At 40.2% G+C, this 25,046-nt stretch overlaps 1 protein-coding gene across 5 annotated transcripts in view; it reads right to left on the reverse strand.

Moving 5' to 3' along the window:
• Nucleotides 1–25,046, reverse strand: part of MAP2K4 (mitogen-activated protein kinase kinase 4) — a 104,801-nt gene that overhangs the window by 30,937 nt on the left and 48,818 nt on the right. For all 5 annotated transcript variants that reach the window (XR_002178151.3, XR_002178152.3, XM_019944184.3 and 2 more), the window contains 2 exons: nucleotides 15,319–15,493; nucleotides 821–940 (listed from right to left, as the gene is read on the reverse strand). Coding sequence is in view for 3 of the 5 variants with exons in the window: in XM_019944184.3 (XP_019799743.1) it covers nucleotides 821–940; nucleotides 15,319–15,493 (295 nt within the window). In the remaining 2 variants the exon portion in view is untranslated. The remainder of the gene's footprint in view (nucleotides 1–820; nucleotides 941–15,318; nucleotides 15,494–25,046) is intronic.

Consider the following 25,046-nt stretch of genomic DNA (forward strand, 5'->3'; position numbering starts at 1 on the left):
CAGTTCAATTCCCATTCACCTAACTAAATATCACAAGTGTGTGATAACTGTCCAGGACACCATGAAGTATCTGATTCACTGACAGCTCCACCTTTACTTCCTGACCCCAACTCACTTCCCTGCTTTAGGGAGTGGTGTGACTGGAAATGAGCAAGTGCACTGACAGCTGCAGGCAGAAGTGATATCCTCCTGTAGCAGGATACAGGAGAGTCAGAGACCAAAAGAGATATATGATCCTGACACCAAGAAACTGAAGTTCTAGCTTCTACATAAAAATCTGGATAGCAGAATTAGATAAAAGAAATTCTACTGCAGCTGTTAATTTCCATGTCTGATGAATTTTATTGAGGATTGTGGGTGGACACAAATAAATGCTTATGCTAAATGCAGATACATTTGATGACAGAAATGAATGAAAGTTTAAAAAAGGGGTCGGGGAAGAGTGAGGGAGCTCAAGGACAAAAGGGATAGATCTAAATACAGTAACATATTTAGAAGCCAGATGACTTGTGCCAGGTTCTCAAAAAACAGAAAATATTTACATGTGAAGAAGGAAATATGGAATTCACAAATGACAGCCATAAAATACTTAATTAACTAATATAATCAAAGTATGAAGTTCACCCCTTAACCAAAGGAACATGAATGGTAGAAATTAATGTGTAAATTATCATGGCGATACATTAAAATGCTGAGAAATCAATGTATTACTAATGTACGGCATTTAACTGAAGATTGGAATCAAATCCTGCCATCCTCTTACTCATTCCAAGTAGACGTCCACTTGTCAGCTAAGACCCAAGCTTAGGTTTATTCCTACCTCTCTGAAGAGTGCACCATAAAACTGAACAATGTACGGGCAATCACTACTTCGCATCACTACATCCAAATCCATGAGAAGTTGTTTTTGCTCTTTTTCATCCACTGTTGACCGAATTCTCTGGAAAAAAATGACAAAAGATGTCACAAAAACATAAAACAACTTTAGAAACCAAAGAAAAACCACTACCACAAGACTAAAAATTCCAAGCAGACTTCACAAATACTAACCAGACATAAAAATTATCATCTTCCTTATACTTTACAAGAATAATTTTATCACAGAAAAACAAAACAGCACTTAGAAAAAAATTTTTTTGACAAAATAGCACGTAGGAACTCTTTAAGGGACACAGGGCTTTTTAACCACAAGCATTCACTGATGATGATGGAAGGAATGCCCTGCCGGCAAATATAAAGAAAATCTTAACAAGCCATCCTCTAAACAGTTTACGTTGAATAATTGTCAGTAGTTTCATACATACTTTTAATCACTATTTCAGAATTGTATGGAATCTGGGCATTCAACGCAAGAGCAGCCCTCTTCACTCCCTGGCATCCTTACGCCTTAGCATCCTCCTTCTTTAGAGATGGAAAATAGCCCAGAACAGGTAAAAGTGGGAACTAGCATAGGGGCAGCACGCAGACTATGACCCATGTCTCCCAAATCCTGTACTGGTATCTTCCCCCTTCACCACGCTTTCTGTATGTTAAAAACAAAAAGTTCTACCTGACTCTCCAACTCGTGAGTCAGAATGCAGGGCAGCATAAACATGTGGAGGAAAATCTAAAAATGAGGAGACAGAGGGCTGTTTGTGTGCTCCTCAGATGATGAGGTCCTCCCCTGTACATTGCAGACCTGGGGTATATCCCCAACCCACCTGTAAAACGACGACTCTGCACAATTCTAAAAGACTCCCACAAAAGATAAGGGTCCCCAGCCCTGCCACCCACCCAGGAACTGCACAGAACATGGAGATGTTCAGGGCGACAGCTCCCACTGCACTAGAGACAGGAAAGAATCAAGTTCAGACAGTGTAAAATATTAATAATGAAGTTACAGTTTAATGACAAGGCATGCAAACAGCTCTGTTCTCATAAAAAAAGTTCACAATGTCACACCGCGCCACTGTGTACAATACATAGCACATACTTACAAGGCAAGTTAGTATCAAAAAATATACAAGGTGGCATTTTGTCTTCCAAAGACTTCAAGGTATCTGTCCTCAATGTTCTTGAAAGGGTGAAGGCAGTCAATTAAACTCTTGAACCCATTTTACGGAAGAGAAGCCAGAGGCACAGAGAAATACAAAAGATGTATTCCATGTGACACGACAATAAGCAGGTGTATAAGGAATAGAAGTAGGTTCTCTAATTTTCATTTTTCCCACACTAAATGAGGAATTCCACATATTCCAAATACAAACAAATTTAATTTTGCAACTTAAAATTTACAGCCTGCTAGCTACAGTCCTTCATACCAAATAAAATTTACTAGCTGGCATCCATCTTGTACATACTGATTTATTCCAAACTTTCACACTGAATATCCTGCCCAGATAAATAAGAAAAAAATAAGAAGAATGAAAAATAAAAACAAGTAAGACTAGTACTTTTAAAATTAAGAAAATCCCCCCCTCCCATTTCTGTACTTTCATAGTTTGGAGATTAATAATTTTGCTTTTAAATCAATATCGGCATAATGTCTGCTCAAAAGGGATAGTTTTAAAAAGTCAAATTAGCCCAGAGATGTAATTTGTATTTGTTCAAAACATGACACTGAAATTTTTGTAAACATTTTAATTACATTAACTTCTGTTTTAAAAAATATAACTTTAAAAGTGTAGCTGTGAAAATACTAATTTGGGAACGCTATTATTTTTAAAAGACTTAATAATCCTATGTATCTAAACTTAAAAGACAAAGAACTGGTAATTAGAGACAAACAGGGAAGAAAAAGCAAATGATCCTCTGGTTGCGGAAGATTTCTACCTACTAAAGAATTCTCACTATTAATAGATTAAAAATTTTTTTTTCTACTTTTACTATTTTTCCTTATTTACAAGTGTACTAACACACACACTTATAAAACACTATTTTAAAAGATGCCCTCCTTTCTAGTTTATTTTTTGTTTCCCTAAACTGGTTATATGGTTTTCTAAATTTACAATAAACCTCAGTAGTTATCATCAATAACTGACTCTTGGGGACCAGTTTCTAAAAACACTGCTGTTGCTACAGAAAGGATACATGTTACTGTGTGAACTGGAGACCTAACTGAAGTCCCAGCATCTAACTGATGTAATAGGATTATTACTAACCATACTGGAGAGAGAGTTCCTGGCACAGCTGTAATCTCTGAGATCGTCAGCATGGCAGGAAAATCTGTCTATCTGTAAAATATTCTTTAATGCCATTGCTAGCATGAAAGAGAACATGGGGGGGCTGCTGGATGGCCTACTGCTCTTAATGATGCCTGTCCCCACCTCCTCACGCTTTCTGAGCATCTCGCCCAAGAGATGGGCGTTGGACGACTAGCTGCTGGTACTGCATCTCAATTGTTTAAAACAGAGCAAGTACAGCCAGCTCTGAATTATACTGATACTAAAGTTTTAGGGTCGTATTGTAACCTTTATTATATGTGAGGAATTAATAAACTAAGTTAATTCAAAAGGCCTGAAGGACTCAAAGAGGAGATTAACTATAAGCATACATCTCCTACAATAGCAGTAGCTTCAAATTAATGATTTTAATTCAGTAATTCAATAAGTAATTCAAGTTAGAAAACACAAATAATCGATGATTCAAATGAAAAAATACTTAGTAATAAAAGTCACTACCAGGAAAGTTTTTCTAATTGAACATCAAAGTAATGTGTATGGAAAAGATTTCTACCATTTGAAATAAGCAAGGCTCGGATTCTCTAATGAAGGGAGCATAATCACCAAAAATGGAACACATCACTGAGAACAAACTTCCCTTCCCCTTATAAAGCTGTCCTTAATGAGGGTACTGGAAAATGCAAAGGTGAAGCCAATTACACTACTTGAAATGCTCCTGTAATTTAAATGTTCAGAAATCAAATGTGTTGATAAATGCCTTGAATTACAGGAAATTTTCATTTATTGATACCATAAATTTAAAGTTAGATAAGGCTAATGTTCATTTGGTCTCAGCAAACCCTTTTTTTTTTTTTTTCTATTTAAGAAAGTAGAAAATATTTAAGAAAATCATCTCAAGAACCTTAAGTTTTAAAGAAAAGTTTCACTTTCACCCAAATATCATTAAAATTACTCTTGTTTCTTCATTATGGGGCTATTGAGCTTTTACTTGTCACTGTTTTATTAACCTAGCTTAAGTTATCACATTCTCTCAGGACAAACTAAACTACGTTTTGAAAATCAACCTACACAGCATTTCCAATAATGAAGTTATTTTCAAATTATTACAATTTTACTTTATTTGGAACATAATGTAGAGAAAACACTTTTAAAGCAAAACAAGAATTACTACCCTACTTATATAAGCAGTTTGCTACAGTGAAGAAATTTTATATACCTGAAGCTAAAAATATATTTTTAAAATTGTTGTCCAAGTCTGTATACAAAGCTGTTTTATACTGATAAAGCTTTAAAAGCAGGTAAGTGCCAACAAAAACTGCATGTAGCTACAGATCAGCAACACCAAAATGACTCTCATTTAGACACTTAGTAGAGGCAAAGGGAAAAAAGATAAATTCCTAGTTCCTTGGTTGTATGACTATTAGTATTATACATGGTTCTTATCTAATTAAAAAAAAATTCCAAAGAGCTTCACTTATCTAAAGCAGCCAATCCAACTCATGCCATTGGCTGAAGCAGCCACAAATTCAGTTACTAGAACTCTGTAAGGATTAAGCTACAGTTATAGAAAGTCAACAAGTTCCATAGGACAAGCTAAAAAATTTAAGTTAGAAATTGCCCTCTTGCCCTCTCCTACCTCATGCACAGAACTCAGCAATGCCCACTTTGAGAACAGTCCCAATCATACAGAAATACCAGGAAGTGGTTGAAAGTTTGCTTTCCTTCTTCCTGTACAATGTGACATCTTCAAGTCATTGGTAAATTTAAATGTTGACAGCTTATACCTGGCCTCATCTGGAATGCCTCAATTTTTAACAACATGAATTTAAAGTATAAATACTCCTTTCACTAGGATTTCACACACAGTATTCTCTCACCTTATCTCCAAACCCTGCCAACCCGACCTCTCACGTAATTTGCCGGTACTCATCAAGGATGAATAGTTAGGGACAAAACTAACACCAGTAAGTATGAAGGACTTTCAAGTTGATTAAGACACATTATTAGGATGGAAAGGGACTGGGGGAACTATTAAAACTAAATTCACTGAAGGACTGGGGTGGAAAGGGCAGACAGAAAGAAGCCAAGAGGATGGATGAAAACAGGCAGTACACACTCTTAAGGAAACCGATTTCACCCCTTGTTACTGAGATACTATGACCGCATTAGTGTCGCTTTCCTAAATTTATTTTCAGAGGTCAGGTCAGAAGGGATAAAGGGAGAGTATGATGATGACCCACTCGCTATTATGGGGTAAGGCCAGGATGGCTCAACTGGCAAAGAGAAAATGAAAAAAGGCCCACAGCGTAGGTCCTCAGAAGCGGGTCTCCAAGGAGCATTTTGCCTGGGCGTTCAATGAACACCTAGCTGATTCCGGTAGTGTCCTTGCCACCCACTCTGATTCAGAGTTAACCCACATCTCCGTGTCAGAGTTCTCAGAGCTAGCTCAGTTGCTAGAGAAGCCAGGCACACACCAAAGCACTGAGGCCCACCCTGAAAGGACCCCAGTCTGTGTCTGCCTGTGTCCTATGCAAGAACTCTGGACTCTCACCAAAATCCCAAAGTTGTTCTACCTGCCAACTCAAGCTATAAGGAAAGGTCAGGCCAATGACCAGCTCTATCTGTTGGATAATGTGTGTGTGGAGAAGTCCCTCTGGGTTACCTGATCCCATTCGTGTTTAGAGAAGGAGAAAATAGGTCATCACATACTCGAAAGACTCAGGGTAAAAAAGACTGATAAGTCATACATGTTCCTGATTAAAAACAGTAGTTCCACAATGTGTACAACAAATGTTTCTAGGATCTGGGCGTTCCAGGCAAAAGAGATACACGTCACCTGCAAACATATCAGGAATCAAGAACCGAGGAGTCCAGGAACTGACTTCAGAAAGACAGACTTGAAAACAGCAACACAGTCAAATAAACTTACAAAATGTCTATCAATTCTAACTGATACTCCATCTGTGTTTTTGTTTTGAAATGGAGAAAATACATGGGGAAAGAGATGTGGGGAACAGAAAAAATGGGAAAAGTAATGTGAAAGGGCATGACCACTAGTCCTGGCAGGTACAGTCTCTAAACTCTCACATGACACATTCTTGCCAGGTCTTTGAAGGGCTCAGCTGAGGGTTCAGAGGACTGTGTAACAAGGTGCCCGTGTTCATCTGTGGCTGCTTAGAGTAAGTTAGGAATAAGGTATGAGTATTCAAAAGGGAATGAGGGGTGAGTTCCCCAATCAGAAATTTGGGCACGGACACAACGAAACTCAGCAAGGTGATGTATTCAGCAACTATAGAGGAAATCAGTGTATGGCTTTAAAGATTATTCTAGGCATTGACTAAAACAATTTAACACGAAATAAAGTGATGCAAGCTATTAGTATTTGGGCCATTAGGCAAAGTGCTACTTTAAATTTACCGCCAACCGAAATCAGAGCACCAGAAGATCTTTACCCTTCGGCAAAGCCGTGTGGGATCCGCTATCGCCTGCAGGTAGCTCAATTTCAGCTCTCAGTGGCTGTGGCTCATCCCTCTAGCTGAGCGCCTCTCACCATCTAAGGTGACCAACAGTATTTATATTCTCTACTCAAGTAATTGCCAAATATCTTGCCAAAATGGGATGAAAGCTTGAGCAATCACTCACAGGACAGGAATGAGATCAAATGCTCCCTGCGTCGATCAAATGCCCCATAATATGGGGCAATCAATTGTGGATTTCTTAATAAGCCATGTGATCTAGCCAATCGAATGAAAGCCTAAGACAATGGACTGAGTAGACACTGATAAGTATCACCCACGCAGGAATCCTAGAGCTGGTACCTGGGCAAACACAGCACATGGGATCTCGAGTGGACTCCTCTCCACAGAAAATAAAGAGGGATGGAATGAAGGTTCTACAGCATTTCATTTAAAATCAAATGATGCAGAGAACAAGGATTTCTTAATTGATATAATTGTAATAAACGTATTTTGAAAGTATCCAGTTCCTAGGATCCACAAACACCAATACTGCCCTGCCAGAAGTGCAGCCTTGTTCATTAAGCAGTCCCTGCCCTTTGGTTAGGGACTCCTCCTAAGGTTAACATGTGAGAGAATAAAACACAAAGGGGAATCCACTGCCAGTCAGTGGATGACTTCAGATCAACCTAAGTCAGGGAGGTAGGGGATAGGAGAGCAAGGATCACACTCAGATCCCCAAGCGCCCCCTTGGATTCTTACAAACATTCGATCCTTACAACAAATGTGCTGCTTCTCCAGCAGAAATGTCCAGAATTCAGTTCTAATACGAAGTTGGAAAACCCCAGAAACCACTGCAGCACATCAGTGAGCTATCACTTTCCTCTGGGCTGCAGGAAATCCTAGGCATTCTTATATTCCTAATTTCAAAACAAAGATTCTATATCCCACAGATGCAGCAAGACACTTAACCTTAGCTGCTAAAGAGTCTTCTTCTAAACAGATCACATAAAAAAATGTCCATGATGTCTTACAATACTATCACTAATAAGATCAAAGCAGATGGCCGCATTAGCCAAAACAAACACTAAAAAAAAAAAAAAAGGCAAAGTATTTGGAGTGCTGATCACAGATGCAAAACTGTTTTTCATGACAAAGAGTAACAAATTGTGTGTCTGTTAAATCAATTGTTTTAAATTATGAAAACACACGTTTTTACTAAGGAAGAAAGAAAGGATACTAATTCTTAATTGCAAAACCATCTGAGTCTTTAGAAGCAATTTAATGAACTCTCGATTGTAACTTAGTCAAATTAATTAATTAATAGTAGGACCTCCCCTTCTTCTCCCTTCTACATATCTTGTGCTGTGCATCATCAGAGAACGTGCAAGATCACTTCCAACAACATACGTGATATCACATCATGGGAAGACCTGCCCTGAGGACAAAGTTAATAGGACAAGTTTGATAAGTCTTGACAAGGGTGGTATTGTCTTCCTCTTTACATCATCCACATGTAAAGAGCACAATGTTAACCTCAGCACTGAAACATTTAAGGGCCTAAAGATCATAAATGACAGATCACAACTTTGGTACCCATGACAATACAGTGAGATAAGAGAAATCTGATATATAAACAATTACAGAGGCATGGCTATAACATAACGAAGAATGACAGAAAATGTGCAGGAGGTATTGTTCAAATATTGTTCCGGAGGATCCTCATTTAGAATGAGGTGTGTTAAGACGGGTTTTTCTCCAAATAACTGCATAAGCTAGGATACAGTCCTATGTCACGGTTCAGTCAGGTCAGTCAAGTGAAGGTAGAGGGTTTCAGAAACTAGGTGTCCAGAATGTTCAGAAACAAAAATGGTTGATTAAAGTTCACCAAGAGCAACCATTTCCAAACTGTCCACGCAGATCCCAAAGGTTCCTCAGTACTCACGCCCCAAGGGCTTCCGATATGGGTAGGCACCTCCCGTCCATCACATCAACCAGAATAGCACTAATTTTGTCTACTTTACTTATTGGGGTCTACATACAATTCTATTAACAGAATGAATCCACTAGGAGCAACAGCAAGAGAAACACACACAGACTAGGAGTTCCAATCCCCACTACACCAGGGACTAGGGGGCAGCCCTGCCACGTGCTTGGGATCTGTCCACTCCTGGAAGGGCACCACTTACACTTTTCATTGCAATGCCACAACATTCAAGCAACATTAGCAACATAAAATAATATGGGGCAATCAACTGTGGATTTCTTAATAAGCCATGAGGATCCAGCCAATCGAATGAGAGCCTAAGACACTGGACTCCAGTCTCAATTCAAAACAAGATAGCCATGGCTTCTGCATCCCGCAAGTGACCTGGATAATCAAATGCTAGCGCTGTGGACCTCTGAAACTCAACAAAACTGCCTAACAAAGTTGTCTATAGCATCAGAAAGAAGCTCTTCTAATTAAGGCCACGCCTGTCAAGTGTCATTCTACTGCCTTCAGAACACTGCGCAAGACCAATGCTTGGGACTAAAACGACCCTCCTCTGACAGTGCTCACGGGCCCCATGCAAACTATGCAGCACTGAACTTCTGACAGCAATGGTGAGGTCCCCACTGCCCAGCTGCCTCTCGACACTCGCAGCTCTGCCTGCACAGGAGGCCCACCCAGCGAGCAGGGGAAAGCCCCACGCTGCTCTGCTCAGGGAGGGCTGGGCTGTGGGTGCTGACACTCTCGGGCAGAGGGCTCTGGTCCTTTCCACCAGGCATCGGGGTAACCTGGGTCTCAGCTCAAGCACACTGACGTCGATACCCAAATACCAAGGAGAGGCAAGAACACAGGAATCGAGATCGGGCTAGCAGCCCAGGATCAGGAAAAGTTAAACAAGCGCAGCAGGAGAGTTGGAAGAGTAGAGGAAGGACACTGAGGGTGGAAGGAGTAACACATGTCAGGCAGATGGCCAAGAAAGGGAAACACCCGAAACCCTTAAATATGAGGTCACAAACTGCAAAGAGCCGACTGCTTTTCTGATTAACTCAGGGAACTTCTCAATTAGAAGACTCAAAGCTCATCATAGTGACCAGCAGTGACAACCTTCACACCTTCCTAACCCATCCAGAGGCCCAGTCTCTCCAGTGAGACGAGACCTTTACTCCCGCGTTCACCCTCCAAATAACAGTTCCACTGCCTTCTGTCTTTAGCGACAGCAATTTCATTCCTTTCTATTCCCTCCCACTTTCATTCTTTCCTACTCTCCCCTGTTTTTTCTCTCATAGCCTACAAACAAGAACAGGGCACGATCCTTCAAGAAGTCAATCCGGACCTAATTAACAACAGGGGGGCAGCAGTCCAGGCCTGCAGGAGGTCACTCCTCCCTCTGGTAGCAGTCTGCCTTTGCTGTCCCACTCAATTCCAGCCGTGGGCCTGAACCGTGGCACTGCAGCTACTCTTCCTAACTCTTTACTCCTGTGTCCCTGGATTGTTTTGAGTAGATTCTGATCATCTGTGGACTAACTCTGCTGGGGGTTTCTCCCAGATTTGAATTTCTCTAACCCTAGCTTGAAAACCTAATCCTGATTGCTTCTTCAAACACTTGGCCTGAATTCTGGGCTCTTCCCAGAATTGGAAGAATTACTTCCAATTACTTGGCTGTAATAACCAGCCCTGCCAGACAGTTAAGCAGAGCTTAGCTAGGCCCTACTTCACCTTAGGGGATGGTGACTGTGTGTGTCTAATCTTTTCATTCAGTGGTTATTCCACCATCGTGCAAAACGGGGCGTGAAATAAATGTTATTTGCAGAGGATGCTGATCCAAGCCTGCAGTACCAGCCGGCGTCAAAGGACGTCCCACCTGAGCTTTAAAAGACCCTGCGGCAACCATGGCTTTGCCCTCAGCAGTCCTGTGACTCAGTCGCTCAGGCAGAGTTAGACAAAATAGTACAAGACAAACTACTCACAGAAGAGTAAAACCTGCTTACCCAAGCGTGTGCAAATAAAAATGAAGGATTCAAACTTCCTACATCCTAGGTCTAACACAGAACCTCCCTGGCAGCTTAGGGAACTGTGCTCAGGCCAAAGGTCAAGAAAGTATCGTAAGTATAACTCTTAAATATACTGTGTGTTATCTTGCTGAATCTGATTTATGATATCATAACTGATTTTTAGATTAATTATCTCTTGGAGATAATTATTTCCTGTAACTAAGAACTCATTTTTTCAAACATTTCTTATATGTGGCAAAATAAATTTGGGGAAGGGCTCCCTCAAAACTAAAAATGAGGAATAAACAATAATTTTTAAAAATCAGGTTAATACCACAGTTCACTTTGGTGCAGGTACTGCAAGTAAATCTTAGGATAACTTCCAGGATAAGCTTAATGTCTGATAAAGAAATTCTTCTATGGAACAGGATAGAAAGCCCAGAGATAAACCCACACACATATGGTCACCTTATCTAGAAGAGGCAAGAATATACAATGGAGAAAAGACAGCCTCTTCAATAAGTGGTGCTGGGAAAACTGGACAGCTACATGTAAAAGAATGAAATTAGAACACTTCCTAACACCACATACAGAAATAAACTCAAAATGGATTAAAGACCTAAGTGTAAAGCCAGACTCTATAAAACCCTTTGAGGAAAACATAGGCAGAACACTCTATGACATACATCACAGCAAGATCCTTTTTGACCCACCTCCTAGAGAAATGGAAATAAAAATAAAAAATAAACAAATGGGACCTAAATGAAACTTAAAAGCTTTTGCACAGCAAAGCAAACCATAAACAAGACGAAAAGACAACCCTCAGAATGGAAGAAAATATTTGCAGACGAAGCAACTGACAAAGGATTAATCTCCAAAATATACAAGCAGCTCATGCTCAATATCAAAAAAACAAACAACCCAATCCAAAAATGGGTGGAAGATCTAAACAGACATTTCTCCAAAGAAGATATACAGATTGCCAACAAACACATGAAAGGATGCCTAACATCACTAATCATTAGAGAAATGCAAATCAAAACCACAATGAGGTATCACCTCACACCGGTGGCCATCATCTACTGAGCCTGTGCTCTAGAGCCTGCGAGCCACAACTACTGAGCCTGTGTGCCACAACTACTGAAGCCCACATGCCTAGAGCCCATGCTCTGCAACAAGAGAAGCCACTGCAGTGAGAGGCCCGTGCACCGCAATGGAGAGTAGATGCAACTAGAGAAAGCCCGCATGCAGCAACGAAGACCCAACACAACCAAAAATAAATATAAAATAATAAATTTATTTTTTTTAAATCTACAAACGATAAATGCTGGAGAGGGTGTGGAGAAAAGGGAACCCTCTTGCACTGTTGGTGGGAATGTAAATTGATACAGCTACTATGGAGAACAGTATGCAGGTTCCTTAAAAAACTAAAAATAGAACTATCATATGACCCAGCAGTCCCACTACTGGGCATATACCCTGAGAAAACCATAATTCCAAAAGAGTCATGTACCGCAGTGTTCACTGCAGCACTATTTACAATAGCCAGGACATGGAAGCAACCTAAGTGTCCATCGACAGATGAATTGGTAAAGAAGATGTGGCACATATACACAATGGAATATTACTCAGCCATAAAAAGAAACGAAATTGAGTTATTTGTAGTGAGGTGGATGGAGCCAGAGTCTGTCATACAGAGTGAAGTAAGTCAGAAAGAGAAAAACAAATACCGTATGCTAACACATATATATGGAATCTAAAAAAAAAAAATTAATCCTGAAGAACCTAGGGGCTGGACAGGAATAAAGACACAGACATAGAGAATGGATTTGAGGACACGGGGAAGGGGAAGGGGAAGGTGGGATGAAGTGAGAGAGTGGCATGGACATATATACACTACCAGATGGAAAACAGATAGCTAGTGGGAAGAAGCCGCACAGCACAGGGAGATCAGCTCGGTGCTGTGTGACCACCTAGAGGGGTGGGATAGGGAGGGTGGGAGGGAGATGCAAGAGGGAGGGGGTATGGGGATATGTGTATATGTATAGCTGATTCACTTTGTTATAAAGCAGAAAGTAACACAACATTGTAAAGCAATTATACTCCAATAAAGATGTTAAAAAAAAAAAAGAAATCGTTCTATAGTAAGTGCATAATAAGACACTTAGTATACAGCTACTTCTAGTGGGTTTCTCATTTCACCAACACCAAAGAAAACTTACAGGAGTGTGAACCGCTGTCTCACAGCTCCTTTAAATCTCCCCAGTCCTTATCTCAGAGATAAACCCAGTGCGTGCTCAGGAATAGAGCCATCTACGTGTAAAATGTCAGATCTAACTCCTCAATCGTACAATGCCTCTGTGTATCTTCACTCGACAGTCTGGTCTGTGTGCCTAAGTGAAGAGTGAATAAACTCTTGGTATGATGAAGGGCTAAGTTTTTTCAAAGAGACCAACAATAATACGTTTTAAATTTGTAGTAGATGGCATATACTAGTCATCAAATTGGTATCCAATTTTAATATATATTAATGCACAAACACTCTTCCAGTATTATACGAACTCATGAAATCCAATCCTTACACCCCATCAATATGTTGACTGGAATGTCAGATTACCAAGTTCAGTGAGACTGTGGCCATATCTCATTTTTTCCTTTTTCATTTTAAATTGCCCTCCCACCACTCCCATGCTAAACTATCATGCTTGCTCAAGAATTCAAAGTGACAAAGATAGACAGCATCACCTGGTGAGCACAGACGTGCCAGTTATCAGTCTGTGGGTCCCATCACCACCTGAGGAGTGCTTCTTAAGAATTGGGTTTTTTAATAGCATTTCCAACAGGGGATCTCAAAATAAGATCAGATTACAAATGGCAGACAACAATTTCCTGTTTTCACTCTTAAATTCTTTCGAAATTTGACTAAGCATTATACAGTTGAAATGTTAGCAAATTAAGAAAAACTTTAACATCCAAATGAAGGAACTTCTTTATTTACCTTTAAAACCTATTAACCATGATTAAAGTCTATCCAGATTACCAAAACAGTTTATGATGCTGATCAACATAGTAAAGCACACATAGCACAGACTGAAAAAAGCAGGACATAATTCTTTTAAAAGTACCTTCCCTGGTATCTGGGAGAAAAGTTTAGGACTTTAGTTATATAGGATAGCTTTCCCTTAAGCCCCAGCCAAGGAAAAGTGAGCGTCATGCACAGACAGTACATAAGGGCAATGCAACACTCATGCAGAAAAGTCTAAATAAAATGACTTTCTTTCCACTCACACTACAGCTCACAACACAAAAAGAGAGAAATTATTTTACATTCCAAGAAAAACAACATTTTATTTCAACAGGTAATCCAAAGTAGAGGTCTTAGCCTGGGCATCTTTAGAGGTCTGTGGTTATATGCAAAATTTTGTATATGTATCCATCTTCACAAGAAAAAAGTCTACAGTTGTCACCATATTGTAAAAGAAATATGACCAAAAACAGGTTAGGAACCCATAGAGAGAATCCTAAGGTTTCTCCCCACTATTAATTTTTCATTAGTTTTATATAACCCAGCAAAGAGAAATGCTCAACAGTGAAGGAGGCTAAAACAGAGTAACATTTTGCTCACAATAAACTTCAAAACAGGCAGCATTTTATATTAATGTGACACAAATCCACTCCCAAAAGTCAAGTAGGAAACAGGTCACTCCTCTCATCAAGCCATTTTGATAAACTCTCAAAATAGGGGGGGGACTAACAGGAAGATGATTAGCTTAGACTGTCGGCAAACCCATTCTCAGTTCTTGCAAACTGGGAAAGTATGTGTTCCCACAAAAATTTTAAATTCGATGAGAGTGTGGCCATATCTCCATTTTTTCCTTTTAAACTGCCCCCCTCCCTCCATCGCTGACTTTCTTGAAATATCTTACACAGAGCAAATATTCGTTAAACATCTGAACAAACACATGAACAAGTTACAATGACATGGGCCCCCTGGGAGTCAGACGGAAACCATGAGTTCCCCACAGGTACCAACGTAAGCCTGCCAGGTACAGTCTAGCGGCCAATCTCCACCTCTGGCCATTCTTGATGTTTTTGTTTGAAATGAACATATTAAGTGGCATGACACTCACAGTAATGACAGACTAGGACAGCAGCATCACAAAGTATGCGTTTCAGTACAACCTTGGAGCCGGGGCACAGGGCGGTACTGAGTGGAGGTGAAAAAAACAGAGAGAAGCCGAGCCGGTCAGGACCGAGTAAGGTTGAGGTTAGTGGCAACAGCATGTGCGTGGTTTCCGGGAAACCGTCAGCGAGCCTGCTGTTAGCCCTAGCCCCGCACCCTGCCCAACCCAGTGCGCCGCGTCTCCGTGCAGCTCTGGCGCGGCGCGGCACTGCCCGGCCCCCAGGGTGCGGCCGCCCCACCGGAACTCACCTTGGCAGCCAGCGGGAGGGCCTGAAGTTTAAAACACGTTAAAGAATCATGCCGAAAGTGCAGGGAACATGCACACCTCACGACTCATGTCTCCCGAGAGGCAGGAAACATGCCACCGGTAAGACAACCTCTATATAATATAAAACACCCTCAAAAGGATTCGGAGAAACCATTTCAGGAACACCCATATTTACCACACCAGTGAGAACAGAGCAGTAGTGGTGTTACTGCACCAAGAAATTGCACCGAGTGGACTAAAGTACCAAAAGTAATCATGGGCATCACCTACTTTAACCGCCATTATTTGCCCACTTGGTTTGTGGACCATTTTGTTGACAGAACCATAAGCTCCTCGTCCAATTTCTCCAAGGTCTTTCAAGTCCTCTGCAGTGAAATCCCAGTGCTGCTCAGGGGAGATCTTCAGTTTTCCTGACGATTCAATGCTGTGTGTTCTCAGTCTCTCTCTGTTAAAATATTGGGAAGCAATTTTTCCACATTTTAAATAGGTTTTGACTTTTTTCTTTTAGCTAGCACTGATTAATGCGTGGGAAAATTTGTTTTCTCATCAGTTACTAGAACAGTCTGCGCTCCGGGTTTCCGGGGACTTTTTTTTGTTCGTTTGTGTCATCTTGGTTTTTTACACACTGAGTTAATTAAGAAAGGCCTAAATTCAGGGAGTCAATGAACTTAGCTTTTATGGGATTCATAAAACCAAATTTCCATTTACTGAAGCAACTAATACTGCAGACCAGTTTCATTTCCAAATACGAGATCTTTTCCAAACTTTGCAAAACTGCATTATCAAATGCAGAATCGCAGGTGCTACCCTCATTTCCAAAAAGTTCTTATCCTACCTTACCCAACATTAATTATTCCAGGTCCTCGATCCTTAATACAGCTGTTCACAAACTTTGCTGCTCATCAGAATCACCTGGGGAGATTTATTAAATCCCAATGCCCAGGTATCATCATATAGCTATTATATCAGAATATGTGGGGATAGGGTCAAAAAACAGTATATTTAAAGATACCGTGATGATTCTAGCGAAGTTTGGGAATGAGCACCTTAGGATACTGCCCTATTCATGCTAAAGCCATGCTGAGGTGGGAGAACAGTTAAACAACTAGTCAGCTGGCTCTAAGAGGAAAACTACCATGTGCTATTCAAAATTGAGCCTCTCAGCCCTTGATCAATAGATAGAGCAATGGGGTGAAAAAAGAATGATTTATGGACAGAAGTGCTCACTTGTTACGGATTTTCATTAAATAAAAAAATCATCTCCAAAATGCCAGCACGGAGATCAAAGTATTAACTTCTAACCATACTTTGTAAAAAAGCAAATCCAATGAAAAATGTAAAATCAATCTCGTTTGTGTCTGCCTCTCTCTCACACACATACCAATGTGTAGGGATGAACTGTATCAAACCAGAGAGTGCAACAGACATAAAGAAAAAGATTCCATTGAATATCATCTACATTTCTTCAATTTCATATTAAATGATCAGAATCTCTTTTAAAATCTGATCTAATGATACAAGCAAGAACATGATTGGTTATCTATTTCTTCTTCCAAAATTCAGGAAATGTTTTCTCAGATTAGTAGAACTGTTTTTTGTAGTTACTTTTAAGGTTCTCATATATTTAGAATTTTAAAATGACTCCCCCAGAATAATCATTTATACTAGTACTGATATTAATAATAACCAAGAGTCAAGGTTAGAGTTAAAAAGTTACTATGCTTTGTCTAAATAACAACTTAGTGAACCAGCATTCCAAATGCCAGATTCTCAAATCATAACTTTAATAAGTCATAATACCAGCTTTCATTCGTAACAAGTTCTTTTCAGTTTACAAAATACTTTCACCAATATTATATATACCCTAGCATCTAGAGTCAAAGGAAGCCCAGAAAGCAGTGGCATAAGTGACCATTCAGGTATGGAGGTGAAGCTTGAACTGGCTAAGATGGAAATCAGATCTAGGCAAGCAGATGAAGCCCAGTGACTAATTTTCTCAGTAATCTTTTTCATGAAGTAGACAGATTAAGCCAGGAAGTATTCTAACATAAAGAAGTTCCATGAATAATGACTATTGTTCTATGATCATTGGCAAGAAAACACCATCTTAATGGCTCAATTTAATCACTGGTGAAATATACAGCACTAGCCTACTGCTGAGGGTAGTGGCAGACAGGAGCTAAGGTGCTGCCCATGACCTCCACTTTCCTGGCACCCACATCTTTACATAAGCTCCTCTGTTTGAATATGGATGGGACCTGCGACTTGCTTCTAGCCAAGAGAATATGGCAAAGGCTATCACTCATCATTACATTGTGTCATATAACGTTTGTTGCTAGCATTCCTGAGAAATGAAATGAATATTTCATTACTGCATAAAGTCAGAGAAAAACAAGTTATAATATTGTCTATCACACTGAAGGTCAAATTTTAGAATTATGAAATATCTCTGCTAATAGTTTAGCTTACTGTAAGCCTGCTGTATGGTTTCTGGATAAGATTCTTTTTTCTTTTTGAAAGTGAACAGATTGACAGATATGGAATGTGAGTTATCTTCTTAGGCTAACAAAAATGTTCAAAAATTGAGTAAGGTGACAGATGTACAACTCTGAATATACTAAAAGCAGTAGGGTTATACAGTTTAAATGGGTGAGCTGTATGGTGTATGAATGATATCTCAATACAGCTGCAAAAGAAAAAGATGAACAGGAGAATGTGATTACTACCCAGAGTTCCATTTTCTCACTTAGACAGGAAAAGAGTTGTGAAAACCACAGAAAAACATGCTACGGTTATGCCATCACCAAGGCATGTTCATAGAGTCTTCATTCATACTGGACTGGCGATCTTTCCAATGAAACTGTTTCACAGCTACTGTTATAAGAGTTAGTTCAACCATGATTGCTTCCGAAGAAGAACTGTACGTAGATAAAGCACTGTAGTAACCAGATCTGGAAGCCTGACCTGAACCTTTACCATGAAACTCTAGCAGTCAATCACTGAGGCAACTGTACCAAGCGGCCAAAACTCTAGTTATAGTTCTTTAACTTTAAGCAAATCTATCAAACAAGATTTAAGTGTTACTTCTATTAGACAGTATCAGAAATTCCCAGTCATTTCATTATTAATTTCTTACCTGGAAATTAGTTTGACTCAACTCAACAAACTTGTAAGTCATCCTCAATGCCTCTGCCTATCAGTGCCTTATATTCCTTCTAAAATAGGTTAAGTGCTCTACATGGACAATACTTAACCAGGACACCCCTCCAATGTTTTTGTTGAGTCCACTCAAGAAACAAGCAAAGGACTGAGGTTCCAAATCTCAAATTAACCCAAGTCTCAGAAAGGAATACAATCCCAGCCCCCTATCTAGCCCTCTACATAGGAAAGTCCAGTAGAAAAAAGTCCATAGAAAAATCAGTAATCTTCTCCTCTGGATTTAGAGGTCTTTAATATGAAAACAAGTTTTAGTAGTCTTTGTTATACTAGGACTTGTAATTAGATTATCAAATGATACACATTCCAGGTAAAAAATCAGCTACACACTTACATTTTTTAAATGCCTTACAGATCACAAATCTGAATTAAATGCGTAATGTATCTCTTGAATACGGTATTTCAAACAGTATATGTTTTTGGATAGATATTAACAGCACCAGGGAAGCTGTTTAGATATAGACTGATGTTACCATTAATATACTTTCTCCTATATAAAGGTTAGTAGAATTTTAGTGGTAATAATAGACTCTGGTGAAATCTACAGACACCAACACAAAGGATTAAAACGTAAAAAAAAGAAAAATCAATCAACCTTATCAATTTGAATCAAATTTGGAAAATCAATTCATGGACATACCATATCTTACCAACAGATATTCAACAGCTAATATAAACAGATTGGGTATATATGTCCCATGTGGTCAGTATCTTCATGTTCCTTTTCAAATGACAATATTCCCTGGCTTTATAAAAAGATGCCATATGAATGACTGGAAAATATCAAAGCTTTCAGGGCTTACCTCTCCCCAATTGTTTAAGGGAACACTTATTCCTCCCATGCCTCACTGTTCCATGCAGAGGGATCTGGTCTCTCACCTGAGGCCTTACTGACTGATCAGTGAATACAGAGAAGAAACTAAACACACTCTGTTCAATTCCTCTCTTTCAGAGCTAACCCTACAGGGAGGGTACACGTGCTCCGGCAATGTCTCTCTCATGCCTTATATCAGGCTGCCACTTACAGGGTGGGTAAGTCTACATATTCAAGGGCAGGGGGAGTTAGCACCATAAGTTTGTTTTCTATGTCTGTGAGTCTATTTCCATTTTGTATATAGATTCATTTGCATTATTTTTTATATTCCACATATATGATATATAGTATTTGTCTTTCTTTGACTTACTTCACTAGGTATAATATTCTCTAGATCCATCCATGTTGCTGCAAATAGCAATAGTTCATTCTCTGTCATGGCTGAGTAATATTCCGTATATATATATATCATCTTCTTAAACCAGCTGTCTGTTGATGGGTACTTGGGTTGGTTCCATGTCTTGGCTATTGTAAATAGTGCTGCTATGAACCTTGGGGTGCATGTATCTTTTCAAATTAGAGGGGTTTTTTTCCAGATATATACCCAGGAGTGGGACTGCTAGATCATATGGTAGCTTTATTTTTAGTTTTTTAAGGACCCTCCATACTGTTCTCCACAGCGGCTGTACCAATTTACATTCCCACCAATAGTCCTATAGGAAGTTTCCTTTTTCTCCACACCCTCTCCAGCATTTATTATTTGTAGACTTTTTGATGATGGCCATTCTGACAGCTGTGAGGTGATACCTCATTGTGGTTTTGATTTGCATTTCTCTAATAATTAGTGATATTGAGAATCTTTTCAAGTGTCTGTTGGCCATCTGCATGTCTCAGTACTTTCTCTGATAACTGATCTTCTGGATAGAAATAAGCAACTTGTCCGTTTACTATTTAATACTAAATCATCACTACTGTATTTTAATTACCATCCCTTCATTGGCCCAGACTAATCTATGAATTTCTGAAATCCTACTGATTCCAAAACAACTAAAGAACTGTGACATAATGTTCCAGAACGTAATCAGACTGGGCCCTGAGAAAAGCTTTATTTCTACCTCGTGTGTCTGATAAAGCTGCCTGGGGCTTTGTATGTAGGTGGGTGGGCTTGTTTTTTAAAGAAACGGAACAGCACGGCCAAGGTTACCTGGGAGAGCTCTAGCCCCAGCCCCGCCATCTACTAAACACAGGGTTCTGCTGTGCAAATTCAGCAGCAGGGCAAGTTCCTGAACCTCTTTTTCCAAGTAGACTACCCAATCCTAAATCCCTCTCACAGCTACACAGGTAGAAGAGAAATTTAAAACGAAAAATCAATCATAATCCAGAGAAAAGCACTATTAACATTTCAGTATAGATCCTTTGCATTTTTCTGTACTATGTGGATAGGTCACCGAATGACCTGTTGCACCTACTGCTTTGCAGACCTCACTGAGTGTATTGTCGACGTGTGGGCCATCACAGGGTCCACATGACTGCATAGCGCTGCCTGGAGAGCCTGCGCCCGGCCCATAGCACCCTTTCCCTCAGGCCAGCGGAAAGGTGACTGGGGCTAGATCACTCACTCTTAAGTGGCATTTTGATGTATTACTCTTGGAGTTGGATGTTCTGAGCTATTTGGTAAACAGCGTTTCTTTGGTTAACCGCCTGAGATAACACCCCCTTAGCCAGAGCCCTCCTAGACCGGTGTTTGTTTTGCTGTCGCTGCTTCTGCTAAAAAGTTCTTTTTCTATTAACATACCTATCAACTCTTCGTCCTGTATTGCAAATATTTCTCCAGGGTGTTGTTTACCTTCCGATTGTATTTATGCATTTATATATGTAAAAAATGTGGTACTTTGTATGTTTTCAAATCAATTATTCCCATCACATTCTTTTCTTTTGCTGCCATGCAGTACCATTTAAGTTCCACATGCAATATGGATTTCATTCCACCACTGCATTTACAGTTTCCTAGCAATGTCTTTTTTTCTCATCTATCACCCTTTTCAGTAATTCTGTTGCCTATTTATCCAAATTTGTTCTCTCCTCACTATTTTTCAATCCTTTTTTTATGAATGCCATGATTTCTTCTACTTTATTACAAATGCTAATCATTCTTGTAAAAAACGATTTTGAATGCTGCAAAATATCATATTCAGAGATGCTCTTTCTCAAAGCGTTGAAGATATTATTCCCTAATTCCATAATTCTCCTCCTGTGTCACGATGAGTGTCTGTGGCACTTGTGCTTGGGCTATTATGGAGCATCGGGAGACAGACTGATACACCTGAAACAACTGAAAAAAAAAAGACAATACACGGGAAGGTCTTGAAGACCCTGGACAGCGGACAACAAAAGGCAGCGACGGAGCGCTGAGAGGCAGGAAATACACAAGGCGAGCCCGGCAGCCACCCCAGCGTGCATACTGCCTAGGGAGACTTCACAGACCACAACACAGGGGGGGCAGATCCAGCAGATCCTCACGAGGAGGCGACGGACCTGAGAGTCTGGGGAGACCGAGTTCTCAAGGTAGAGCACTAGGTAAGAGAGAGCCGCACAGAAGGAGGACCCCACAGACGTGCAGGGCCCCCCCGTTGATCAGCACAAGCTTATGAGGAACCTACACAAGGCTGAGGAAAGAACCACCCAAAAGCATTAGAGGGAATGATACCCAGGCTCATACAACAACTCCACAAGAGTGGAAAACTCCACAACTCACGGGGAATTCAGGAAAGCACGCAGAAGGATCTGGTCTCACCTACCGAAGCTGAAAAAAGAGACCCGAAAAGGATCAAACTATTTCCGAGGAACTTAACCAAAGGACAGAGCTCAAAAATATTTATAAGATACAAAAACAGCCAGCACCCAATGCCTGGCATGCAATCTAAAATCCTCAAGTATGCAAAGAAGCAAGATACTATGAGCCATCATAAGGAGAAAAAGCAACCAATTCAAAGTGACCCAGAAATGACAGAGATGCTAGAATAAGTAGACAAGGACAATGAAACAGTGTTTATTACTGTATTCCATATGTTCAAGAAACTAAAGAATGGAGAGAAGAACCAAATCAAACGTCTGGATATAAAAACTACAAGGGGGCAGGAGGAAACTCTGGGCGATGATGAATATGTTCATTATGTTGCCTGTGGTGATGGTTTCACAGGTGCATACATACCTCAAAACTCAGCAAATGTACACCTTAAATAGGTGCGGGTTATTACATGTCAATTATACCTCAAAACTGTCAAGAGAGAGAGACTGAGTTTCCTTGGGCCCCACTCTGTGTGAAAGGGATCTGCCTGTCCTACGTCTACAGCTGAAAGCACGTGTACAGTTTGAGGCATCCAGGGCTCAGTGCATTCAATCAAAGCACTCACTGCTCCAAAGGCAAATGCTCCTCCCCACAATCTCCTTGTTCTCTAATGCTGTGCTCTCAGCTGACAGCAGCAAATATAAAAATACAACTCTCAGTCTACTTTGCTGCTACAGCCCTTCTCTGCGTCCACCTACAACACTTCTCAGAATGACCACACTACCCAGTGGAATCTGTCTGCATCCACTTCTCCTCCTCCTCCCGTCGCTCTCCAGGTATTTTCTGTAGTTACCAGTGAGGGGGGAGGGCGGGAAAGAGAATGAAGATGCTCGGTCTTTGAGACTAGAGGCTCAGAAGGGGCCCCCTTACCTCAATCAATCTCTGCAGGAATGTTGCAAGAGAAACTCTGGGTACATTTTTTCTTTACCCTGGCTGTTATTGTTATTAGCAATCAGATATAGCGTTTAGCATTAAGTTGTCTTAATTTTCTATGTTTCATATTTTCACCTTTGTTTCTTAAATATTTTAGCAGGCAGCTGCTACTCATACATCATTTTGTACTACAAATATGAAATTGCTTTTATAAAGTCATAACTTTAGTTCCTCAAGCAAACAAGAACCAAGGGTCTGAACCACTATTTTTATCCTAACCTGTAGCTAATTTTTAATACTATTACTATGTGAATTATCTTTTAAACACATAACTATGAAACAACTACATTCTCAAGCTTATTTTTATTATTTTGGGGGGACATTTATCTAAATAGGTCAATGAGAAAAAAAGATTTTATAGAAATAAATTTTATTAACAGACACGTTTTGCTATGCATCTATTTTATATAATATATCTACTTGAAATCTAGTGTGCTTTTGAACCCCTTATAGTACTTAAATTGTAGCTTGTATGAACCATGATCAACCAGCTTAATTTAATCCCAATCTATGCTTTAAACCTTATCTCATTCTATTTCCTTACATAGATTCTAGATGCCAACAGAAAAATTAAAAGTTAAAGTAATCGTAGCGGGGCTTCCCCGGTGGTGCAGTGGTTAAGAATCCGCCTGCCAATGCAGGGGACACGGGTTCGAGCCCTGGTCAGGGAAGATCCCACATGCCGCGGAGCAACTAAGCCCGTGCGCCACAACTACTGAGCCTGCACTCTAGAGCCCACGAGCCACAACTACTGAGCCTGTGAGCCACAACTACTGAAGCCTGCACACCTAGAGCCCGTGCTCCGCAACAAGAGAAGCCACCGCAATGAGAAGCCCACGCACCGCAACGAAGAGTAGCCCCCGCTCGCCACAACTAGAGAAAGCCCGTGCGCAGCAACAAAGACCCAACATAGCCAAAAATAAATAAATAAATAAAATTTATATCAAAAATAAAAAATAAAGTGATTGTAGCTAAATTTGAATCCTTCTCTGAAGTTGTTTAAGCTGAAGCACACAATTCAACATGGGTGGCACTTAGTACACAAAACATCTTGTTAAAGGAAGAAGAGAAGAAAACTTCCATTCCTACCGCTTGCTAACATCTCAGTTTGGTGTTCAAGATACACACAGTCACAGACTAACAGAATTCAATTAGAAAGAATACACGAACTTCATCCAGTCTTGCCCTTCAGGAAACTGTGCCTGAAAATCCTGGCTCGGGCTTCGTGTTCCTCCTCTGTACCCACATATGGTGAAATCAAGAAACACCCAGCCCACGGCAAATTCCTGATCTACAGCCCAGTAACTTTTTTTTTTTTTAAGTATAGTAGGCTAGTTTGGTACTGCTTATTCTTGGTGAACCCTAATTTGGATCCACTTCTAACCATCTTTGCTTAATTCTGCTGGTAATTATCTCCATCAAATCTACACCAGGGGCTTCATTTTCAGGTGTACAGCTGAGGATGCAGGCACTAGGGTTCCCTGAGATCACAGAGTGAGGAGGATTTTCTCTGCAGCTCCAGCACCCACCCTGGAATCCCCTGGCTCCATCTGATTCTTCAGCATGGGCATGCATCGCTGCTTAAACATTTCCAAATATACCCAAATATGCTAGATGAAACTTCCAAGGGATGCGAGGATAGAGATCTACTGTCATTACTATGGCTTATAAATGTGCTCAGAAGGTAAGAGGAAACATCACAGACCTCGCCTGCCTAGGCCAACAGTCTATATGCTCTTGTAACGATACAAAGGCTCTCTAACCAGAGTCAAGTCTCAAACTTACAGCTCTATTCACTCTACTCATGTATGGAATCTAGTTATTTTAAATCATATATGTATTTCCTATTGTCATAATCCAGTCATGAGTCTAATCTCTCAAAATTCTGATTCTCATTTTGGTTCCAACTACCTTTCATTAAATTTCCAGATTCACTTTGCTGTTTTTTAGGGGGTGGGAGTTGAGAGACTGCTGGAGACATGTAACGTTAGACAATGCTCATGGTTTCCTGTGAATATTTTAGTACCTTTTCTCCTGCGAATATTCCAGTACTACCTCTACCCAGCTGCTTCTGTTTGCATCACAGAGGCTGTCTGCTATGATTTTTAACTATGTCTGTATTGTCTGGTCCTTGAAAAGTAAATTTAACACCCTCTCCAGCAGGTCAACAAGTCTACTTCAGAGGAT

Source organism: Tursiops truncatus, chromosome 20 (genome assembly GCF_011762595.2).
Source record: "Tursiops truncatus isolate mTurTru1 chromosome 20, mTurTru1.mat.Y, whole genome shotgun sequence".
Taxonomy (NCBI): Eukaryota; Metazoa; Chordata; class Mammalia; order Artiodactyla; family Delphinidae; genus Tursiops; species Tursiops truncatus.